This window comes from Monocercomonoides exilis (genome assembly GCF_001643675.1).
Source record: "Monocercomonoides exilis strain PA203 chromosome Unknown scaffold28-1221067, whole genome shotgun sequence".
NCBI lineage: Eukaryota > Preaxostyla > Oxymonadida > Polymastigidae > Monocercomonoides > Monocercomonoides exilis.
Window position 1 is genome coordinate 1,126,181 of NW_027150573.1, and position 23,549 is coordinate 1,149,729.

At 36.4% G+C, this 23,549-nt stretch overlaps 5 protein-coding genes across 5 annotated transcripts; 4 read left to right on the top strand and 1 right to left on the bottom strand.

Annotated features, from left to right (window-relative positions):
* Nucleotides 1-482: 482 nt before the first annotated feature.
* Nucleotides 483-11,265, top strand: MONOS_1183 (uncharacterized protein). The gene is made up of 2 exons (XM_067864398.1): nucleotides 483-3,643; nucleotides 4,079-11,265. The coding sequence occupies exons 1-2, from the start codon at nucleotides 524-526 to the stop codon at nucleotides 10,787-10,789; spliced, it is 9,831 nt and encodes a 3,276-aa protein (XP_067725813.1). The 5' UTR covers nucleotides 483-523; the 3' UTR covers nucleotides 10,790-11,265.
* Nucleotides 11,266-11,330: 65 nt separating this feature from the next.
* On the bottom strand, nucleotides 11,331-12,592 carry MONOS_1182 (putative Galactoside O-acetyltransferase). The gene is made up of 5 exons (XM_067864388.1): nucleotides 12,554-12,592; nucleotides 12,449-12,504; nucleotides 12,325-12,382; nucleotides 12,226-12,258; nucleotides 11,331-12,157 (listed from the first exon to the last, which is right to left on the bottom strand). The coding sequence occupies exons 1-5, from the start codon at nucleotides 12,572-12,574 to the stop codon at nucleotides 11,561-11,563; spliced, it is 765 nt and encodes a 254-aa protein (XP_067725814.1). The 5' UTR covers nucleotides 12,575-12,592; the 3' UTR covers nucleotides 11,331-11,560.
* A 3,357-nt stretch (nucleotides 12,593-15,949) lies between these two features.
* MONOS_1181 (Sec1) lies at nucleotides 15,950-19,933 on the top strand (the record flags this gene model as incomplete). Its single annotated transcript, XM_067864377.1, has 14 exons — nucleotides 15,950-16,043; nucleotides 16,099-16,233; nucleotides 16,306-16,736; nucleotides 16,835-16,966; nucleotides 17,222-17,376; nucleotides 17,451-17,618; nucleotides 17,769-17,838; nucleotides 17,959-18,027; nucleotides 18,157-18,332; nucleotides 18,451-18,607; nucleotides 18,776-18,892; nucleotides 18,991-19,113; nucleotides 19,288-19,420; nucleotides 19,480-19,933. 14 exons carry the CDS (start codon nucleotides 15,950-15,952, stop codon nucleotides 19,533-19,535), a joined length of 2,016 nt encoding a protein of 671 aa, XP_067725815.1. The 3' UTR covers nucleotides 19,536-19,933.
* Nucleotides 19,934-19,936: 3 nt separating this feature from the next.
* On the top strand, nucleotides 19,937-20,214 carry MONOS_1180 (uncharacterized protein; the record flags this gene model as incomplete). The annotated part of the gene is made up of 2 exons (XM_067864366.1): nucleotides 19,937-20,054; nucleotides 20,129-20,214. The coding sequence occupies 2 exons, from the start codon at nucleotides 19,937-19,939 to the stop codon at nucleotides 20,212-20,214; spliced, it is 204 nt and encodes a 67-aa protein (XP_067725816.1).
* A 28-nt stretch (nucleotides 20,215-20,242) lies between these two features.
* On the top strand, nucleotides 20,243-23,268 carry MONOS_1179 (putative First C2 domain of RPGR-interacting protein 1; the record flags this gene model as incomplete). The annotated part of the gene is made up of 13 exons (XM_067864355.1): nucleotides 20,243-20,311; nucleotides 20,382-20,513; nucleotides 20,561-20,605; nucleotides 20,688-20,834; nucleotides 20,914-21,084; nucleotides 21,167-21,257; nucleotides 21,410-21,768; nucleotides 21,892-22,056; nucleotides 22,131-22,230; nucleotides 22,326-22,548; nucleotides 22,655-22,759; nucleotides 22,852-22,930; nucleotides 23,050-23,268. 13 exons carry the CDS (start codon nucleotides 20,243-20,245, stop codon nucleotides 23,266-23,268), a joined length of 1,905 nt encoding a protein of 634 aa, XP_067725817.1.
* Nucleotides 23,269-23,549: the final 281 nt, after the last annotated feature.

Sequence of the window (23,549 nt, forward strand, 5' to 3'; positions counted from 1 at the left end):
AAAAAACCAAAAAATTTTTTCATACTTGTATTTCTTCCTAAAAATTGCAAAAAACATTGCTTAAACTCTCCAACTGTACAATTCTCTTTAACATAAAACGAAAAAATCTCATCATTCAGTGTTGCATCAACAATTATTAACAAATTTTGAGTAATTAATGATACTCCATCGTCTGCATCAATTACGCCACAATTGCTATATGTCTCCTGTTATTTATTGTTTCAAAACATCCAATTTAAATTATAACATAAAAGATTTTTACCGTAATTAATTATAAATCTATAATAAATTATCAATGCCTTGTTCATTAATTCCTTCGATAGCTTTCACTTCGAAAAATTGAAAAATGAATAGAATAGTATCGATCTATCATATTATTATAGAATTCGAATTTTTTAACACCATCTGATATTGTAAATGAATATTTTAAAAAGTGCTAATTATCAATTTTTTCTCTCAACAATGTTATGAATGTTATTATATAATTTATGATCATTCGACTTTGTTGTTGAAAGTGAGGCAAATGAAACGAAAAAACTATTTTAAAAAGTGGAATGAATTTTTTCGCTTTATTTTGGTGTTGTGTTATTTGGAAAATAGTTTATTTGCGAATTCAAACAACGAGAATTGTAATCAGCAATCTACATCTTCAGTTCGACGTGAAATCGTTCATTTCGCACATTCAAATGGTAATTCAAAATTAGATGATGTAAAGGTTCCATGTGCAAGCACGTCTTTTGTTGATTTTTCTTCTTTATCGTCGAAATCTTTTTTACAAGATTTTTCTTTGCCTTATGAACTTCATGATGAAAATGGAGACGATTTAGATATATTTTTTGCTGAAGAAAATCATCCTAAAGTTTTTATTACTCTTTCTTTTTTTTCAATGGAAGGAATGGATGATGACATGGTCGATAATACAAAACTTGTTGTAAAGCGTGAATTCTTGATTGAACGAGGCGTTGGTATCTTATTTTTGCGTCACATGCGCGCTCAGTTGTGCCACTCTCCTATATTAGTTATTACAGCTTCTCTAACTTTGGATTCTCAAACATCTTCTTTACTTGGAAGTCCTTTTGTATTTCAACCAATGTTCAGTGATCCTACAAATATTATATCGTATATACAAACAAAGAAATGTTCATCCCCTCTTTTGTACACGAAAGACTCGCACATTTCTTTACCAGTTGGTGACATAATTCTTGTTCATTTTCGTGTTACAATTTCATCTAGCGATTCATCAAATGATACGGTTATCTCAGATCTAACGGGTGTTGATTTATCGTCACTTCAAATTCACATTACTCCACCCCATAAACTTATTGATGAGCAAAAACCAAGCACAGCAAGAGAGAATGCGGAAGATGAAAACGAAGTTATATTGGATCTTCAGTCAAGAATTCATCAATCAGATGAAACGTTCGCTGCGCGCCTTGAAGTATGGAGAGCAAACGAAGACGAAAAAGAAAGAGAGGTTGGCTATCGGGCCTTTGAAAATGGAGAGTTCGCAAGAGATGGAAGCGAGCAGATGAGCACTCATAATAGACAATCCCCAAGCGCATCTGTAGCTGAAGGTTCAGCAGCAAAGGGGAGTTTCTCTCTGAGCAAACAGGAAAAGAAGGCGCCAAAAGGAGTTCTGCCTTCGAATGCTGCTGAAAGTGCTTGTGAGTTGCCGCTGCTGCGTGCGAATGGCGAGCAAGAAGACGACGAGATTGTTCTGCTGCTGAGAGTGTGGCGGAACGGAGAGTATCTCATCAAAGCGACAATGAACAGCGGAGTCTCCGACGGAGAGGCTGAGGATGAGCAGGCGAAGGAGGATGCTGCAGAAGTGAAGCAGATTGAGAGCAAAACAATCTCTCTGGTTGCTTCCACTCAGTCCATATGCCCATCGATGTCTGTTGTCACTCTTCTGCAGGTCAATGACTTTGAGGTTACTAACACAAACACAAGTTCTTCTGATGCATCATTGAAATTGTCATCATCATCATCTTCTTCTTCTTCTTCCTCTTCTCTTTCTTCTTCTTCTTCTTCTCATTTTTCCTTCTCCTCCTCTTTCTCTCCTTCTCTCTTCGATCTTTCTCTTTCTCCTCCTCAAAGTATACTCAGCGCTCCTTCTCAAAATTCTCATTCTTCTTCTTCTTCTTCTTCTTCTTCTTCTTCTTCTTCTTCTTCTTCTTCTTCTTCTTCTTCTTCTTCTTCTTCTTCCATTTTAACTCAAACAATTCCCATTCATGTTTCTGCTGGTGGATCAGTCGATCTGCTTGTGGAGTTGTTCGATCCATTCTCCAATCCAGTTGCCAACACAACCAGCTCTTTTCAGAAGGAAAGTGCTTCAGGAGATGAAGCAGCAGAAGACGATGCATTCGACATAAACGATTGGATTGTGGCTCAATTTGCATGTCCGTTTGAATATGCTGAAGCGAATAATGCGCAAACATCTTCTTCTTCTTCTTCTTCTTCTTCTTCTTCTTCTTCAAATACGAACACAAACCTTCCCCTGAAGCTCCTGTCCTCCACCTTCAACAAATACACCATCCGTGTGACGCTCCCATCTGCCCGCAGCTGTCCCATCTATCTTTCCCTTCACTCGCCCCGCTGCGACCCAGCTGCCAACAACGAGGCGTTGAATGGGACGCCTCTGCCGTTTCTTGTCCATCCTGTCTCATTCGACCCCAAAAACACGAAAGTTGAGTGGCCTGGCTTGTCTGTGCTGAAGGTACCACGAGAAACAGGCGGAGTTGGATATTTGAAAGGAGCGTCAAATGGAACATCAGAAGGAATATCAGAAGTGCCTTTAAAAGGAGCAGTGAAAGGGTCTCTTGTGCCAGATGACTCGAAAGGTGTGTCGTTTCTGATCTCAACGAAGGACAAGGTGGGCAGCTCGTGTGTGTTGGACGATGCAGAATTGAACGAATTCACTCTGAAGGTGATGACAGGGATTGACTTGGAAGACACAGAAGACGATGAAGAAGAAAGAAAGAGACTGATAAAAGAACAGAAAGTGGTGCATATTGAGAAGCTTGTGTATGTTCCTTCACCATCTTCTTCCTCCTCCTCCTCCAACTCTTCAATAGAAAGTGACAGCACGTCCATTCTGACACGATCTGCATCTGATCCATCTCTTCTGATAGCGCACTGGATGTACTCTTCACTCTCACCTGGCAAATACTCCATCAACCTCTGCTTGAATGAGGAGAATGTTGGCGACGAGTGGAAAGTCAAAGTGCAGCCAGGGTATCCTGCTCTGAAGTACACACAACTGCAGCTGGCAACGATGGAGCATGATGTGAGCGATGAGGAAGAGATGAAAAAATTGAAGTGGGTGACTGTATTTGACGGGTGGGAGAGAGAACACAAGAAAGCATCAAATAGCAATGAAAAAGAAGAAGAAAATGTGGAAGAGCATTACATCAACAGCCAATCCAATGGAGGCGATAATGATATGGAAGACCCGCATGACTGGTATGAGTCGTATCTGAGGCATGGCATTATTGATGCAGGGGCTTATCTGTTTGTGCGAGTTGTTCTGTCAGACTCAGAGCACAACATCCATTCAACAGACACACAATACATCGAAGATGTCAATGTGAAGCTGGTGGATATCCTGTCTGTCGAAGGAGAAGTCATCACGTTCAACCAGAAGGTGTTCAAAGACAAGAGCAGAGGAAAAGGAAAAAACAGCAATTTCAATGAAACAGCAACATCTTCTTCTTCTTCTTCTTCTTCTTCTTCTTCTTCTTCTTCTTCTTCTTCTTCTTCTTCTTCTTCTTCTTCTTCTTCTTCTTCTTCTTCTTCTTCATCCACATCTTCTTCTTCTTCTTCTTCTTCTTCTTCTTCTTCTTCTTCTTCTTCTTCTTCTTCTTCTTCTTCTTCTTCTTCTTCTTCTTCTTCTTCTTCTTCTTCTTCTTCTTCTTCTTCTTCTTCTTCTACAATCATTTCATCATCAACACACACACACAATCACAATAACAATGACGATGAAGACGATTCACTGAAATACACATCTGTCTTCTCAGCCAAACTAACCAAAAGAGCTAATTATGTTTTTGTACTCACATTTCGTGATCAATACTTGGAGACCATCTCAGCTCCATCACATTCATCTTCATCTTCTTCATCTTCATTGTCCAATTCCCAATCAAACAAACTGCCTGCCAACTTCAACATCTTTGTGAAGTCTTCTTCTGTCCACACGCCTTCCTCCCTTGTCTTCCCTCTGATCTCGCCTGTTGGAGTGAATGAGACAATGCTCATTCCAGTCGCCCTCTTCGACAGCTTCGACAATCAAGTGACACTCTTCTCTGAGCTGAAGAAGCAGAACATCGAAGTCAGCATGCGGGTGATATCTGAGATAGAAGACGATCCAAAGACACCTGATGACTATACTGATGATAATGACGATGATGATAAAGAAGATGAAAAGAAAAAGAGCAGAAGGAATTCAGATGAGAAAGTGAATGGAACAGATGTGAAATACATCAATGGAAAGAAATATGTCCCTGTTCCTCCGCCAAAATGGCTGTTAGACTATCACAAACAGAATTTGAGACAGAACAATCAATCAACATCTGCAACAACATCTTCTTCCTCTTCTTCTTCTTCTTCTTCTCATTCCAATGACCTTGTCCACTGGTTCAGTGTTCCTTTCACAATGCGTCCGATCTTTAAGAACGAGGTGTATCCTGCCTCGCCCCATCCAAAGTGCCACAAGCCGAGTTTTGAGCTCTCTCTCGACTCGCCCACCAACCACATCGCCCTCGTCGCCCAGTTCCGTCTGAAGATCGGCGACACTTATGTCTCCCCTGAAAGTGATGTTGTCAGATTTGAGTCTTCGCCTGTTGTAATGTTTGAGAACTCCCTCTTTTCGATGGATTCAAACTTCACCACGAGAAATGAGCCAGCTATTGGATTTCTTTCTCTCTATGACATGTACAAAAACTCCTTCGACTGCACCACTGCTGTCATGAGTGACATCTCATTCATTTTGTATCAGTTCGAATATGACGACGAAATCAACAATTCTTCAAGAGCTGCTAATAACAGCACAGCAAATGGAAAGCCATCGCATTTGGCATCTTTTCAGAGCAAAAAACAATCAACTCGCTTTTCTCCCTCAGAACACACAAACAGCAGAAGCAACGATGAATTTGAGAGAATATGCGACGAGAGCATTCTGATTGACTCGTCTGGAAGGAGAAGACAGCCAGTTGCTGTTCTGAAGAAGAAATGCCGCGATCCGTTTGATTTGCCATCTCATTCACCAAATCCATTTCCATCTTATTCCTCTTCTTCTTCTTCTTCTTCAAACACATTATTCACCTATTTCTCTTCTCCATCAACTATAACCTCTCAAGTGGAGTTCAACATGGACATAGCAGAACATGGGTATTATTGCCTTGTGGCCACTCACTCACTCGATAGAAACGTCAAAATCTTCCAGTCGATCAACGTCTTCCCAACTGAAATAAGCAAAAGATACACTTCTTATTGCTTTTCATCTTCGCCTATCTTTTCTTCTTCTTCGTCTACTGCCAATTCTCAATCGAATTCTCTTTCGTCATCTTCTTCTACTTTCCATTCTCTCATCCCATCAACATCAACATCAACAGCATCATCATCTTCCTCTTCCTCTTCAATTCCGAGTGAAGAAGTGTTCACTGCAGGGCAGACGATCTACCTCACTCTGCGTGTGAAGGGAGTGAATGGCGATCCCATCGCATGTCATTCGCAGAGACCAGATGAGACCTATTCGCGTGTGCTGGTGTCGATTCCTGCGAGTTGGATGCCCAATTTGAGTGAGATGGAGAGAGAGAAGGAGAAAGTGAAGGAAAAGATGGAGAAAGAGAGGGAAAGGGAGAAGGAGCACAAGAGGAAAAAGGAGAGAGATTTTGGCTTGTTTGGCTTGGGAGGGCATTTGAAGAGCAGAAAAGAGGAGGAAGGGATGCTGTTGTGGAGTGGAGGAAATATCAGCTGGATGAGTGCAGCCAGCAACACTACAAAAGAACTGAGGCTGCGCAACTTCACAAAATCTACTATGAAATGGCAGCTTCCGAAATCATCTTCATCTCATTCATTGTATGTGTGTATGTCCACTTGTGGAAGAGCAGAAGGTGAATTTATTGTTCCTCTCCGCTTGACACGTGCTGGAAGAGTGCCATTGACTGTTGATCTTTCTCGTGGCATCATCAAAGACGAGGTGCTTGATCCAGTTGATGATGATGATAATGGCAGAAGAGTGAATGAGGAGGTGAGAAAGACAAGAAAGATGGCAAATAGGAATGGAATGGGTGGAAGAGCACTTAAGGCAGAGGAGGCAGAAGAAGAAGAGATCATCACAAGATATTCTGAGTATCTGCGCAGAAAAGCAGATGCCTCTTCCTCTTCTACTGCTTCTTCTTTTTCAAATTCATCGAACTTCCCTGATGCATCGATGACACGTGTGGTGTTTGACCCGCTGTGGAATGGAACAGTCTTGATTGTTGCTGGTGAGGTTGATGTTAGCAAGACAGAAGTGCTCTCTTCGCTCACAAAAGTGAAGGAGAAAGCGAAGATCTTCCGAAAAATGCCAAAAGTGCTGAAGGAGAAGGATATCAGGAGTGTCTTAGCTGACTCGCCAGATGTGCAGATGAGCGATATTTTGGATATCCCAACTATTTCTGTGTCGTCGCACATTCAGTTCAACGACAAGTATCTGAATCCAGTGACTTGTTCTGAGCGGCTGGTAGACAGACTGAAGGTGGAGTTGGTCTTCCAACACACAAACGAGAGTGAAAAATCGAATGAGAAAGACAGAAAGTCAGAAAGTACAACTTCTTTTGCCACATCCACAGAAGATTCCCTCATTCAGACTGAGTTGACGTGCAGTGCAGATCCAGCGACTGATCCGTCAGTCCATTTGACACTGAAGAATGTGCCTGAAAGTGCTCGCTTCCACGCTGTCATCCATTTAGACGATGCTCTCATTCCACTCCACCTCACTTTTGAGCCATCTGCACCGAGCGTGGCATCTTCCTTCATGAAAGAGCACACACCGGCTGTGCTTTCAATCATCTTCTTCACTTTCTCCTCGTTTCTGCTGTTACTTATCTTCGTCTTCCGCAACAAGCTATCTATTTCTAAGCGGGAGAGGAGGAAGAAGGAGATGGCAGCCAACGACAAGGCACTTGAAGCATCTCTTCTCGAAGACAAGGAAAGCTCGTGGGACATCGCTGGCTCAAAAGTGAAGTTTCTGAAGCAAGTTTCGAGAGGCACGACAGGAGAGGTGTTTTTGGCAGACTGGGATGGGCTGATGGTCGCAGTGAAGTGCATCTACAGAAGTGATGTGGTGTCTGTCTCGATGACTGCCACTGCCTCTTCTTCATCTGCTTCCTCTGCGCCATCATCATCATCATCCTCTTCTTCTTCTTCTTCTTCTGATTGTCCTTCTGTTCTGAATGCTGCCAGTCAGAGTGCAAAAGCACAAAGGAAAGGAAATGAAGAGAATGGAGACATTAGCAAAGCTGCGAATGACTCAAAGAAAAACCAGATGAATCAATCGATAGTGAAAGCCCACCCATCAAATGAGGCTTCTGCTTCACTAATTTCATTCATCAACCAATTGGAGAATGCTAACAACATTTCAGCTGGAAATGGGAATGCTTCAAATAATCCTTCACTTTCAAGCACAAATGTCATTCTGAATGGAAAAGCTGTCTCAGAACAAGAGCAATCAAATGGGATGCAATTGGCAGAAGGAGGGAATGCTCAATGCGAACGACCGAAAACAGTGGAAGAGCTGTTGGAATTGGCAAAGGCTGTTCCTGTGTGGCGAGGGAATGAGAAGCTAAAGAGCTCTGCCTCATTCAGCATCCCTTCGTTTTCAATTGTGAGGAAGTCGACATCAACCAGCCAAATTCAGACAGAAAAAGATGCTCAAACAAAGAAAGCTCAATCACAACAAACAGAAGACAGCCAAATTGAAGCTGTTTCTGACACAACTCCGCTGCTTGCAAAGAGCAGCAATCGTTCTTATTCCACTTCATCTTCAACACATTCACATTCACATTCACAATCATCTTCCTCCTCTTCCTCATCCACTACAATTTACAGATTGCCCGACAACCTTCTTCGCAAAGCAACACTTGTACCTCTTCCAATCACTCCTCTCCCATCCACTTCTTTCTCTCCTTCCATCTTTTCTCCCTCTTGTCTGCTCAACCCATCTCTTCAGATGCCAATGCCCAGCCCTCCTTCTGCTGCCTTCCCGAATGCCAACTCTTTCACTCAAAATGCATCTGCAAAAGGAAACAATAACGACAGAAACAATTCGATGAATACAAACATTGGATATGGCAGCAGGGCAGATATGAACTCATCATCATCATCCCCGTCTGCTTCTTCTTCTTCTTATCAATCAGCTCAAAGTCTGATGCACTCACAAAACAGCACTCGTTCGCATCCACTTTCTTCTTCTTCGACAACTTTGCTCAGCAACAAATCTTCTTCTCATTCGTCTTCTCTCATCTTATCTCCCAACTCCACACTCACACCACCACTCACACCAACACCTTCAACACCCACTACACCATCACATTCTTCTTCTCTTTCTTCTTCTCCTTCTTCCTCTCCATTCTCCTCTCCTTCCACTTCTTCTCTTGCTCCTCCTTCTCCCTCAGTGACTGCCCTGTATGCTTTGCACATTGCCACTGGTGAGCACATTTATGACTCTGAGCCAGAAATTCTGAAATGTCTGTCGCATCCCAACATCGTCCCTCTCTTTGGCACCATCACCGATGCCTCGCGGGTGATGATGGTGATGGAGTACATCCCCACCACGCTCCACGACATCGTCTATGCAGACCTCTCCAGACAGCGCAAGACTCTCAACGACGGCAACAAAACAGGACGTTCCTTTGGATTATCTTCGTCTGGTGCTTCTGCTATGGACTCTGCTGCCAGCAAGATGATTGTTCCTTCTCCACTCCACTCGCTCCTCAATCCGAAGCGGATGTTTTCAGACAGTTTGTCTTCTGCTTCATCAGCAGACCGAATGCCGTTGCATCCACGTATTGCACTCACCCTCTCTCTGGGCGTGGCGCGTGGGCTGTGCTATCTGCACGACCTGTCTCCGAAGATTGTGCATGGCGATCTTTCACTGCGGAATGTGCTGGTTGATTATGAGCTGCGGGTGAAGCTGTGCGACTTTGGGTGTGCGAGGAAGTTGGAGTGGATGGCAGACGGGGCAACAGCCTATGCGATCAGAAAGAAGATGTATTTGAGAAGAAGAAGAGAGTTGTTGATGAAGAGGAGGCTGATGGGATGGATGGGGAAGGCAAGAACTGAGTCAAGGAAAGCAGCGCTTGTGTTGGATAGCGATGCATTTGAGATGACGTTGGAGGAAGAGAAGGAAGAAGAAGAAATGTTCCGCAAAGAGATGGAGAGTAGAGAGATGGGAAGTGAGAGGAATGGGAATGGAAGGATGTTGGAGGAAGAGAAAAGAGAAGCTGACTTGGCTATTAATTCAGGGAAAGAACATGACATTTACTGCATTCGCGATGACCTGAATCTGACAATGAATGAAAAAGAGCAGATGCAAATGAATGGAATGGGCAGTGAGCAAAAGAAAGAGAGAAATGAAGATGGAAGCAGAAAATCAACAGAAGCTTGTTTGACAGCATCTCAGCTTAGTAACTACGAAGAGTGTGAAGAGGATTATTCAATAACATTCCTTCCACCAGCAGATGAAGTGAAAGCATGCTCACTTTCAAATTCGTCTTCTTCTTCTTCATCTCCTTCCTCATTGCCATCTGCATCTTCTTCTTCTTCTTCTTCATTCATGCAACCTTCTTCTGCTCCTTCGGTGAATGTTACTTCATCCACTTCAGAAAGTCTTCTGCCAAGCAGCTTGTATCCCTCAAATGACATGTTCCTGAAGCAAAATCCAGACAATTCGCAAATCAGAGACAAAACACGCAAAGATGCATCGCCATTGACAATTCAGCCATCTTCTTTTGCTCGCAAACGGAGTTATGCTCGTCCACACCTTCAAACATCTTCCTCATCATCAAACATGTCTTCATCTTCGCTGACTTCATTATCATTGGCCACTTCCACATCGCCTTCCTCTTCTTCTTCATTATCATCTGCTTCATCGTCTTCATCGTCTCCCTCGTATGAATTGGAGTGTGGATGTGCCTTCTGCACAGCACTCACCGATCCTCAGCGCCACTCCACTTATTCCCTCTTTCCTCTGCTGTCGTTCTCTCAGTCTCTTTATGATGCACCTGAAGTTGTGGCTGGCTGCAAGCTGATTGATGAGAAGGCAGATGTCTACTCATTTGGCATCATCCTCCACGAGACATTCACTGGACACAAGCCATTCCAGGTGGATGAGCTGAATGCACTGAAGCACCCTTCAATGAACATGTGCTCACCTTACTCTGTCTCTGACTCCCGCATCGAGATGAGCAAGCAGAGGCAGTTTGGCAGTGATGTGATGAGAGAAGGCAGAGGAGGAGAGTGGCAAAGCGAATACAAGAGTGATGTGACTGGAAGGATGGGTGGAAATATGAATGTGTTGAATGGCAGCAGCATCAGTAGCAATGGCTCATCTCGCTCGCCTTCTTCTTTTGCTGATGCCTCTTCTGCAGACTCCGCCCTGAACAGCCGTCTGCTCATTCCTCGCCCTGATTCGGGTGTCCCTCATTTCCTGTCTCAGCTGATGTGTGCATGTTGGCGCCCCATTCCGCATCAGCGCCCGACAATGAATGAAATTGTAGATGTGCTGTCAAGTCTGACACAGATGCTTTGAATGTCGATGAAATATCATCTGAATCATTCAATGTGTCGGATGTTGTATAAACTGTTTAGCGCAACATGTTTTCTTTAAATTGTATTTTGTGAGTATTTTTTTAATAAAAAAAAGCAACTTTCATTGGTCTGTATGTTTGTTCCGAAAGTCAAGTTGTCCATTAGCAGAATTCAAATAACAAATTTGTTTTTATATTTTTCGCATTAAATTGTACCTTCTTATAATTCATTGAATAATTATGATTATTATTTTTCTGGTTTATCTATTTCATTTGGCTTATCTATTAATGTGAGTTATATTTTATCAAATTTTATAAAATAAAAGATTTGAAAGCCTGTTTTTTGATACTTATTTTATCTTTTATTTAATCAAAGGAAAAATTGCATTTCCTTTTTCAAGTTTTTAATTATCTTCTCAATTTTTTTTCACTTCCGAATGATATTCTTTTTCTGTAATATTAACTTAATGATTTGATGATGACGACGCAATGATTTTTTGTTTCTTTATTTGATGTTTCTCCAGGAATACAAAAAAGCATAAATTATGATGCAATTTCTTTGAGAATTTGGTTACTGATAATTGCTGCAAAAGATGCGTCAAAAATAGAAATAAAGGTACATATATGCTGCGCATTTGCAGCCGAGAAAATTGGTAATGCTACATAAAAATTATATACAAAAATCAGTTAAATGAATGGTTTAACTATCAAAAAAAAAAAAATATTATTTCATTGAAATACAAAAAAGAAGCAAATCAATGAAAATAAAGGTGTTACTTCGATTTCTGCAATTCTTTCTGCAAAGAAAGTGTGAATTCCAGTGAGCGAATGGAGAAAACAGTTGCGTTTGCTTTCTCTTTCAATGCAGCCAGTTCTGCTTCCAGTGTTGGAATATCAAGGACTTCACGGTTATCAATGATTCGAATAACCTTGGCAGGATTTCCAACTGCAACCGCATCATCAGGAATGTCGTGAGTAACAACAGAACCTGCACCAATCACACAGCGAGCACCAATGGTAATGCCAGGCTTCACAATGCAACCACTCCCAATCCATGTATCATGTTTAATGTGAATTGGCGCACCAATATTGTACATGTGCCCACTTGCACTTTGAATTCGTCTTTCACAAGCTCTCATGGGATGGCCTATTGTCATCAACTTGACATTTGGTGCAATAAATACATCATCTTCAATTGTAATCCCTCCTCCATCTAAAAATGAACAATTCTTTTGAATAAATACTCTTTTTCCAATTGAAGTAAAGCAAGAGTAATCGGTGGCAAATGGTGGAAGGAGTGTTGATCCTTCCCCAAATTCCTTAAAGTGCTCACGGCAAAGTTGTTCAATTTTAACCCTTTTTTCGGCAGCCTAAATTGATAAATTGTTCAAAATTGCTACAATTATTTTTTCAAAATAATATGTGCCAGAAAGCATACTGATTTTGTTGGATCTTGCATAACATAACTTAACTGAATTTAATTGAAAATAGAAAGTTATAATGACTTTTAATAATTTCTATTTTAAAAAATGCATACAGCAGGGCAAAAACCATAAATGCACTCATCCCTCAACAAACTAAGTTCTGGATCCTCTCTGACAGCAATTAGTTATTATAAGCAAAAGCAATGAAACGAAATTTTGATATGTTCAAGAGCAAACCCAAAGGCTTCGAAAAACTCTCCTGACAACATCTTTTCTTTCTCTGTTTTCATTTTCTAATAATAATAATTGAATCAAATAATATTGTCAATAATTAACTCAAACTTGCGAAGAGCTTTCTGCCATTTGCCTTATAAAATTATTCAATTACCATAATTACATTTCAGTTGACAACGATCATTTTTTTAAAATATATTTCATCCATAAATCAAATAGAAATGAAAATTTCAAAATAAAATAAAAAACTGTATGAAACAAACTGTGTATTTCCTTTTGGATTTCATCAGAATTTGTATTTCGATTTATAAGATAAAAAATATGTTCTTAAACGCCACTAATATTTCCAAATTGTTGTTCATTATATAATTCATTTGCTTCATGCATAATAATTGATATGTTATTTTGTCAATGAGATTCAATTCCAGAAAAAGTGTGAATTGAATAGTCAAAAAAAAAGAATGGAATAAATTATTCAAAAAAAATTGTTTATCCGTTTTATTTTCATTTTCATGACATGGTTAGAAAACCTTTTCGAAAAACTGCAAACAATCATTTTTCAAAGCTATTTTCATGAACAAAATATATATTTGATGTATTCATCCTCAATCGTTTAACTGTTTCAAATCCAAATATTGAAAAAAACGATATAAAAGACAATGGAAACATTTCTGAATTTTAAATCTTTCATATGATCACATTTCAATCACAGGCAACATCAGACATAATCGCTTTGAATTTTTAATAACTTTTTGGCAAATGGATCTGATTGTGAAAAAATGCGATCTCCATTAGCACGAGATTAAAAAAAAATAATTGCAATTAAAATTTCATAACTGATATTTTGGAGAATATTAAAAATATTTGATGAATCGTTATAAACGCATTTTTCTCAAACAAAAATATTTTTTCACAGAAACTTAGCATTATTACGACTGAGAAAAACATAATAGGATTTAATATGCAAATTTTTGAAGTTGCTTGGAACTTTCTTTAAATGTATTTTAGTTTTTAAAAAAAACGAAAAGAAAAAACCGTGAGAAAAGAAAGAATTTATAAATAAAAACTCGAGATAGTTGCAGAAAAAACAAACTATAATTAATGATTATTTCTTTGTAATTTTCAAATATTTTTATTGAACAAAAAATGATGTTATTTTTGTTCTTTTGAAAGATATTGAAATACAACAAAACATTTCACTGACTGATGTTTCAAAACAGACTATTGTGGATTTTTATTCCATTGGAAGAATATGCATGGTATATTGTGGAAGACATCTTTTGAAAAGTTTAGTGATCTTTTTTTTACTACCAAAATAGATGAAACAGTTCCACTAAAAAGAAAATCATGAAAATGTTAAAGAAAGAAATAGATTTGCATATTTGGAAGAATGGAATGAAAGCACGTTGGAAAGAAAATAAAAAGGTTGAATGAAAGAGTAAAAAATGTGTGATTATTTTTGTAATCAAATCTTTTTTCGGGGTGTTCATTTTTTGAAGAATGATCGTTTTTTGATAGCTAATATAAATTCAAAAGAGAAAAAGAATTATTGTTGTTTTCAAAACGAAAAGTCTTGACCGAATCAAAGATAAAAATGTCTTTGATAAGCTTTTCACTTTTCAATGTTCATTGATTTATATTCAAGAGAATATTTTGAACCGAATATTTTGTATGGGATAATATGATTCCAAAAATTATCATCCAAATCGAAAACAAATTTATTTATGTTTATCATCGAAAGTTACACAATCTTGGAATCAGGCATTTTCTCAGACAAATTGAAAGCCAAAAGCACTTTGTTTTCTTTAGGATTTGATAATCACACTGCTTGCCACTATTATAATTTTGTGGATAAAGAAAGCGGAATATGCACAAATTTGAAAAAAAGCACTTTGTCAAGTTTTTTTTTAAAAATACTAACTTGAAATGAAATTTGAGATAAATATTTTGATGACTATGTGACAATATTTTTAGAAAAATGATCAGAGACACTTCATTTCCGATATTTATATGAAAAATTCACTTGTTAAAAACAACATTTAATGTTTTAAAAAGAAATAATTACAACTGAAAATGACGAAACTGAAGAAACCGATGAAAATAATGTTCCGACTTTGATTATGAATTACGCAGAAACAAAAGAATATTTTGATTTTTTTATTATAGACTTTGGTGCAGATGTGTCCAAAATTAAATTGTGATTATTATCTTATTTGTTCAAATTCTTTTTGAACTTTGATTGTTGAAAAAATTTTTTATATATAATGCTTTTTTTTTTTTTTTTGAACCTGGAGATAACAGCAACAGAAACATGTGTTGAACAACAAAAGATGATATGAAATACATAAACTTCATGAGTTCAGATTGCGGTGTATTGTTTCTTTCTGCATTTTTTCAAAAGGTTGATTTATATTTGAATGATCTTTTCACATAAATGTTCCATATGTGATTACGTCAATTTTGCCAAATAGTTATATTCGATTGAAAATGATTGAAAAAAAGATAAAAATGTTTGTATGTTGAAAAAAGGTGATATTGATTTTCGTTTATTATTATCGATGAGATTATATCTTGTTTTGACAATATTGATTTATGTATTCATTTTTTTCAAATATTTTCCAATAATATCAGGAACAATTTTTTGAAGCAATCGTCAGAATCTGTGCAATTGTTTTCGATGTGGGTGATTATTATTGAAATCATAACTATTATCGGTGTGTTGTTTTTTCAAAGATTGTTTTCCTTTGGGAAGAAATTTTATTTTCAAATGCTAATTTTATCACAACTGTTACCATAATAAATGTTCTAGCTAAAATTGAAAAATGAAGATGTTTTGCATAAGCCTTTTTATTATTTTTGTGTTTTTTTTGTTGATATTCAAAGAAAAATCTCTAGCGAAAATATTTAATTGAAAAAATATAATTTCAAAAATAAACACCCATGCATTCACATATTTTGAAGTTATTATCAAAAAATAAAAAACAAACAAATTCGTGTTTTAACATCATTTCTATTTCACATATGAGAAATTGTTTTCTTTTCTGTTTCTGTTCATTTTTTCTTTTTTCTTTTTCTTCTTTTCTTTTCTTTTCTTTTGTTTATTTCTTTTCAAATATCCATTCTCTCGGTTTCCCTCATTTATTCATATGAAAAATGTTGTAGCAAAACGAATAAAAAAAAAAAAAAAAACCAATTAATCAACGAAACATAAAATTTTATATTTGCTATTTTAACGAAATTTTCTTTAATCATTATTAATAATAAATTTAAGTTATCGAATAATTAAATAGCCACACATAAGACTCGATTTTTCTCATTCGCAAAATTTCAATATTTTGAAAATTTTTTCACAAAATTAACATCGGAAAAAGAAATAATCATGATGTAGAGTGAGATGAAATGAAAGTGTTTCAATTAAAATCAGAAGAGAAAATTTGAACAATTAATTCTGATCGAAAATTGCATAACAGATCCATAAAATTATTAAACTAGTTATTGACTTCCATGAGCGATTCAGCAAACCCAATTGAATTTAAGCCATCGCTTTCGCCGATGACTGTACTTAATCAGTCTTCCGTTATGTATAAGACTCGGGAAAGTTTGGAATATTGCAATTATTGTCATAATTTAAAATATTTATTATTTTCTAAAAGGGATTCTTGACACAATGTTCGGCTCATTGAATGAGAAATACCCAGGACCAAAGATTTTGGTTCTTGACAAAGTTACGACATCAGTGCTTACTGATGCAATTTCCTCACATGAACTTTATCAACAATCTCTAATTTGTATTGCACTTAACATAAATCATTGATTACTTTATAAGCAATATTTTCCCCTTTTACATATTATAAATTTAGTGATTGAAAACATTGAATTGGATAGAAAGCCATTTCCGGAATGTGACGTTGTTTATTTCATCAGTTCAAACTCCCTTGATAAAATGCTGGAAGACTTTACAAATCCACTTCCTGGTAGCGCTTCCTCTGCTTCAGCTTCAGCTTCGGCTTCGGCTTCATCTTCATCTACAACACCTGAAGTCAATGAAGCTCCAAAGTTTATGTACAGAGCTGCTCATGTTTTTATTGCTTCGGGAATGACAAATGACCACATTGCAACCATAAAAAGCCACACTAATTTTTCTTCACATTGTTTAACACTTTGCGAAGCTAGCTTGGACTTCGCTATTGAAGAACCTTTTGTTGCACATTTTGGAGAGGAAAGATATATTCCTGAGGTTGTCAAAAGGGGAACCGGAATCAGTGTATTTTTGCAACGTTTTAGATGTCAAGTGTGAAACGCTATTTGATCTTTCGAATTTTAATTTGAACGAAACTTGAAACTCAAATATTTGGATTTTTTTCCCTTCATGTTATTTTATTTGAAAAGCTTACATCTCTGCTGATAGCATTGGATGTTGATCCATCAATAAGATTTCAAAGTGGATTTGACCGAACTGTTACATTTGCCAATCAACTAAAAGTTAACATTGCAAATGCAAAGCAGATGCTTGGCTGGAAGGTTTGAAGAAAGTTTTGACATAAAAGAGGAAATAAATTAAAAAAAAGATAAGAAAAATATGGAGGAAAGTGAAATTCAATATATGTCTTGATCAAGCATCGAGAAAGAGAGATGGTTTTCTTTGAGGGCGAAAATGATGTATTTTTGTTGAAAAATGAAAATATTTGAAGAATATGTGTTCCGTTGAATAAATTTTTTACTTACAATTTATTTATGTGTTTATTGTTGCAATTAACTTTTATCTTTTTCGAACAGCCATCTGAAAAAGCAACACTTTTTGTTGTAGACAGAATGTCAGATATTTTGACTCCTCTGGCAATCGACTTCACATACGAAGGACTTGTGATGGACTTTTTCGAAAGAGGAAAGAAAAAAAGCGACAACTCACTCGAAAACGAAAGACTGTTAGAGTATGCGGAAATAATTGCTGTTGGATTCATTTTTCATTTCACTTGTGAATAATCGAACACTTCTTTTTTTTTAGTCTCAGCAAGGGATGCTCACAGCAATCTTCTTCTTCTTCATATGCCTCTTCCTCTTCCTCCTCTTCATCTTCATCATCATCTGCAGACGATGCAGATCAACTTTTGCTAAACGAACACGATCCTATTTGGATTAAATACAGACACTTCTTCATGGCTGAAGCGTTAGAGTTTGCATCATTTCAATTATGAATGGCTTATTATTTGCCTGTCTTTCTTTGCTTTTCAATTTGCGACTCATTTTTGAAATGCTTATTTTCATTTTGATTTGAACTTCTTTCCTTTCAAATGATGTTTGAAACACTTGCTGGCAAACACAGATCCATCACAAAGGAATTCAACATTTGGCAAGGAAGAGATGAATTTGCAGCAGTCAAAGCGAAAGAAGCTGTTTGTTTAGTTTTTTTATGTTTTTATATTTAACTTTTCTCAACTGTCCAAAATTTCTGATTATTTATTTGTTTAACAATTGCTTAACAAATATGAAATTCCTAATTTGTGTTGTTGCAGGGACAAAAGATAGACGATCCTACATCATACATTCATGTGCTCCCAGAATTTACAAGAGGAAAGAAAAAGGTTTGGTTGACTTTTGAAAAATGAATTATTTGAATTCTGTGGTTTATCAAATGATTTATCGCTTTTCTATTTCCCTTTCACTTGAAATGAACCATCTGCATTTGATGAACAATGACTGATTCTATTTAGTTCAATCAACACTTGCACTTGCTCGACATTCTGATGGGCGAGCAGAAGAAGAGAGAATTCCGAGAAGCATCTTCCTTCCAACAGGAAATGCTTCTTTCTCTTTCTTCACATACTTCCACAGACATCACAAAAACACGAATGAAACTTGTGCAATATTTGTCCAAAACAACATTGCGGTATTCAACAATTCTTTAGTCTTGAAATCAGCACTGACTTTTAAAACATTTCAATATTATTATTTAATTTGCAATTTTTCACATGAAATTCAATCGACTTCATTTGATTAAAATTCAGTCCGATTGACAAAGTGCGTTTGTGTGCGGTATATATGATGCTCTGCAACAAAGTGGATGAGGCTACTAAATTGGAGCTGAGTCAAGCTGCTGATTTCACTGCAGATGAAAAGGAAGTGCTGAATTCCCTTATTTCACTTGGATTTATCCCTTCTGCGGTTTGCTTAGCTCTTCACTTTTCACAAATTTTATATCTTTTTATTTTTTGTTTTTTTAATTTGAATTTCGTCTTTTCATAACTCGTTCATTTTGTTGTTTATTGTTGTTATTAACATCTTTATCTTTGATAAATGATTGCATTCTTGTGGTTTCGCTTGTATTTTCAGGAGAAAAGTGATATGAAGAGCAGGTTCCCACAGAGAGTGAGGATGGTCGAAAGAGAAAAGGAAGATGACTTATACGAAAACGATATCTTCCGCCCACTCATTTCAGATATAATTCTTGTGTGAACTTAAAATTTTCTTTATAATTATTATAATTTATGAACATTTTCTATGTGTAATTATAATTATATCCACTATTCATTCATTCATTCACTCAGGACTATTTTGACAGAAAGAACCAAGATGGAGATTTTCCAGTGGTCAGCGGAACAGAAGAATTGAGCGGCACATCATTCCAGTCACGTGACAGAGGAAGCGGATGGGCCTCTGGAAGATCAAAGGTTTGATTGATTGAATGCGAAATTGAAAGAAAAAGAAAGAGAAGAATATTCTTTTTTTGTTATGACTTAGTTTATATAAAAATTGAAATGTTTAATCCATTTCCTTATCTCCTTTTTATTTCAATCTTTTATTTAATTTTATTACTCTGTGACTTTATCTCTCCATCACAACAGGGAAGAGGAAGAGCAACAGGAGCATCGAGACCTCCGCTGATTATATTTGTGATTGGCGGTGTGACAGCATCTGAGGCACGTGCAGCAGAAGAGTTCAGAAGAGAAGACCCAGATGCAAGCCCTGTCTATATTGGTATGTCTATTATTCCAATAAGATGTTCTATGTTTTTAAAATTTCATTTGTTTTTGTAGTTGGCTCTGAATTCTTGACGCCTTTCACTTTCATCGAGCATTTGAAGAAAAAGTAGAAAGATTTTGAAGATTGATAATTGAAGATTCATTTGATTAGGTTTTCAGATGGTTAAATGCTGTTCGATGAAGGAAAGAAGGAAGAGAATTTTTCATTTGAATGGCACCTTATGCTTCTAAGTGAAAGCACTTTTTTGTTGAATTATAAAGTCTATAAGTTTAAAGAAATATATGTTCAATTTTTGGATTGGAAAGGTAATTCAGATATTATTTGAGAAGAGTGTTTTTTAGTGAATTCACATCACCTAGTTTCATCATCTTTGTTTTACACATATTTTTGTCCCGATCTGGGGCTTTTCTCCAGTGTTATTTTTGTTTTTGAGGTCTCCTCATTCATTTTTTAATTTTATTCCCGGATCGTTCTTATCTCCCAATTTATATTTTTTAGTATTCAAAAGAAATGTCTAATGATTTACAACGTTCAAAAAGTAAAATACCAGCACCACTTGGAGGGACAGAACAACATTTATATAGTTATGACGATTCAGAGGAATCATCGCTTGATGAATCAAACTCGCGTTTGTCAACGTGCTTTTTTTGAAAAATTCAGTTTTCAAAACTACCAACAAATAAAAACGATTTACTTGCACAGAAACACTCAAAGAGTTTCAAAGAAAGCAAGCAGAACTTATTGAAGAAACGAGAAAGCACGAGCAATTAAAAATGGCGTGCATTTGAAAATTTTTATTGTTTTAACACTTTCTTTATGCAGTTGGGACTTCAATCATCTAAAAAGCAGAGCTCCGAAAAAAAGAAAAAATCAGATAATCCAGTGGTTTATCAATACCATTTTTTAATAAAAAACATTGAAAAATTGAAAATTTGAATATTTATACTTTTTGAAGCCATCTATGGATGAAATTGATGATTTGAGACAAGAAATTGACGAGCTTAGGCAGCAGCAGCAGATATCATTTAACTCAAGATCATTATATTCTTCTGGAATAACCCCGACTTTAATACCAATCGCAAATCCTGTTTGTTGTTATTTCAATTGTAATTTTATAATATTTTATTAATGCAGACAATTGGAAGGATTGGTCCAGGCCCTCAGAACGAGATAGAACAGGCATGAAAAATTTAGTGTAAAAATCGTAATTTATGTTTTTATGATATTAACATTGTTTTGTTTATGTAATCTCAAACAATAGTTGAAGTCAATTGTTTCACAAAAAACTGAAGAAATAAAACGAATTGATCGAAAGCTGTCTGAGCAAAAACGTGAAATCAAAATGCAACTTCAAGAAACAAACAGAGTTGTTAGCGAAAACGAGCAGTTGAAACGTACAATTGGGGAAGTGTGCATTTATTTTTCTTGAAACTTTATCGCTATACTGGAATGATTAATATGCTTGGAAAATGCTTTACAAAAACCAGTTGAGATTAACTATCTCACAGCTCCAAGGGCAATTGGCAGAAGCGCAAAAAGAAAAGGAAGAAGCGAAAGACGAAATACTTCGTCTCCACTCAACTTCTGGTGAAGGAAGAGCTGTCGTTGAGCAATTTGTGGCAGGATACAAAGCGAAACTTGAAAAGGAAGTCAGAATGGTATGCATTCATTTAAAATTAATTCCATAAATTTCAAGTTATATTGTTAATGAAAATATCCAAATACAAACACTTAATTCAGCTAAAAACAGAAATAAAAAGATTGAATGAAATTAATGCCACACAAAAAAATGACTTATCACAACTGAAAGGATGGGTGAAAACTCTTCAAGGTTTATCTAATTATTTGAACATTGCTTTTGAAGGAAAGCTTTTCATTCATTTTTTTTTCTTTTAATTAACTTAATCAAACGATTCTTTTCATCTATTTCCATTCACTCTGTTTCCCCTCATATTTCTTTCTGTGTATTTGTTTTCCATTCAGATGAGGCGGAGGCTGTCACCGAAGAAAATACAGCTCAAAAAAAAGAATGTCACGATCTCAAAAATCAGTTGAAGAAAGCCGATAAAAAAATCCAGCTTTTGCTGAAAGCGAACGAAGCATTGCAAATGCGGTGCTCAGCAGCACAAGAAGGAAGCACATCCATTCCGCCGCTGCTGCTGGCATACAAAGATCAGATTTTGGCGCTGCCGCAGAAAAGCGGGCAGCAGATGTTGGAGCACGCCCTACTGATTGTGAAGAAGTGGATGTGCACTGCAGGAGAGGAGATGGATGAAATGACGGCAGATGAACACAAAGCAAGATTAGACAAACTCATGAAGCTTATTGAAGGGAAAGGAACAGTATGACATTGACAAATAGCTAAATGATTAACCAATTGTGAAAAATGACTTTTTTGTTTTTTAACTAAATTTGACTCTTTCATATTTGATAATTCTTTCTTTCTTTCAAACTCAAATATTTAGCCTGGCGCAGCAGCAATTGCAAAGCTCAAAAAAGAGATACAGGCGCTAAGGGAAGAAAACGAGCAGCTGAAACGGAACATAGAAAGGCTGAAACGCGAACATTCAGGCACTTCGTCTGACAAAGAAGCGTTGATTGCTCAAGTGGAACAGGCAAACGAAGAAATTGTTTGAACACACCAATTTTTCAACATATTATTTTTATTCTTTTCAATCATCATTTTTTTTATTCTCCATCTCAGAGAAAACTAAATTGTGAGGCTGACTTTTTGACTCAAAGGATTGAGTCTCATCAACTCTATCAAATTCATCCATCTCTTGATGATCATACACTTCAACATGGTATTAATTCTTCAATAAGATTCTATACATTTTTTTGACATTTTCTCATATACTGACAATTATTTGTTATTACTTTTGAATGATTCTATTTTTAGGTGAGAATGTGATTGCAGTCCACATCAAATCAGCTAAATTAAATCCATCTTTTTTTGCACAATTCTTCGCTTCAACTTCTTCTCCATTTTCTTCCAGTTCGTCTGCTTCTTCCTCTTCTTCAATCATCCCAACAACATTTCTTCTTGCAGACTTCTTTCTTTTTGATTCGCAACAAACTCCTGTTGCTGATGGCTTCGATCCTCACTACGACTTCATCGCAAGGTGTGAATCGATTCATTTTGAATGATTATTTTTGAAGCATTTTTTATTTTCGTTCACAATTCTTATCAAACTGTATGTTATGATTTCTTTTCCTTTCATTTTTTAGATATTGCACAGAAAATTCACTTTTCTTTGAGCATTTTTTGATGAAGCATCAAGTTCAGTTCGAGTTGTATTCAGTGAAAGTTGTTGCTTCTTGTGTAGCCAAAGGGTTTGAATAATGAAAATATTTTGCTGTAAATAAGCATTGTTATATTCTTTATATGTTTTTGAATTTAATTCAACCATTGAAAATCGATAAAGTTCTTTGAGTTTTGCCGGTCTTCTGGATGACTGCAATGAGCAGCAACTGACTCTGTCTCTTTTCTCTGAAACTCAACCTGTGTGTTCTTATATTGCATAGTTCTTTTTATAAAAGCCAATTTCTTCTTCTTTTTTTTTTTTTTTGAATTTTTTTTTAATTTTTTTACAAATCTGTGTTTGCTTAATAAATATTTACAGAAGCAAATTGTTGGAACTGTAGATGTGTCAATTCAGGCATTGCTTCCATTTCACCGTTCAACTTCATATCCTCAATCTGCTTCTTCAGATGATGAAGCTTCTTCTTCTTCACCACCCAAGTCTCCATTTCATTCTATTGAAAACATATTTTGCCCATTATGTCCTCAAGAGGAATGCTCAACTTCCAACGAGGAATCTGAAGCAGAAGGAATTGATTGAAAATAATGTTTTGAATTCATCGATTTACTTTAAAGATTTGAAGCACAGAAGTTCAATTGTCGCTTTTTTACGTTAATTTATTTTATGACATTGGTTTTTTTTAAATATTTCTTTGTTATTGCTTCTTGTTTACGTTTTGATACATTATTTCAAATAATTAAGGGTAATTTTTCGTTTGATTCTTAAGCAACATTATTTCATTGAATTTTTCATCATACTCTTACAAAGCGTTTTTGTATTGAAGATAAATTGTAATCGGCCTTTTTGATTGCTTGTTAAAG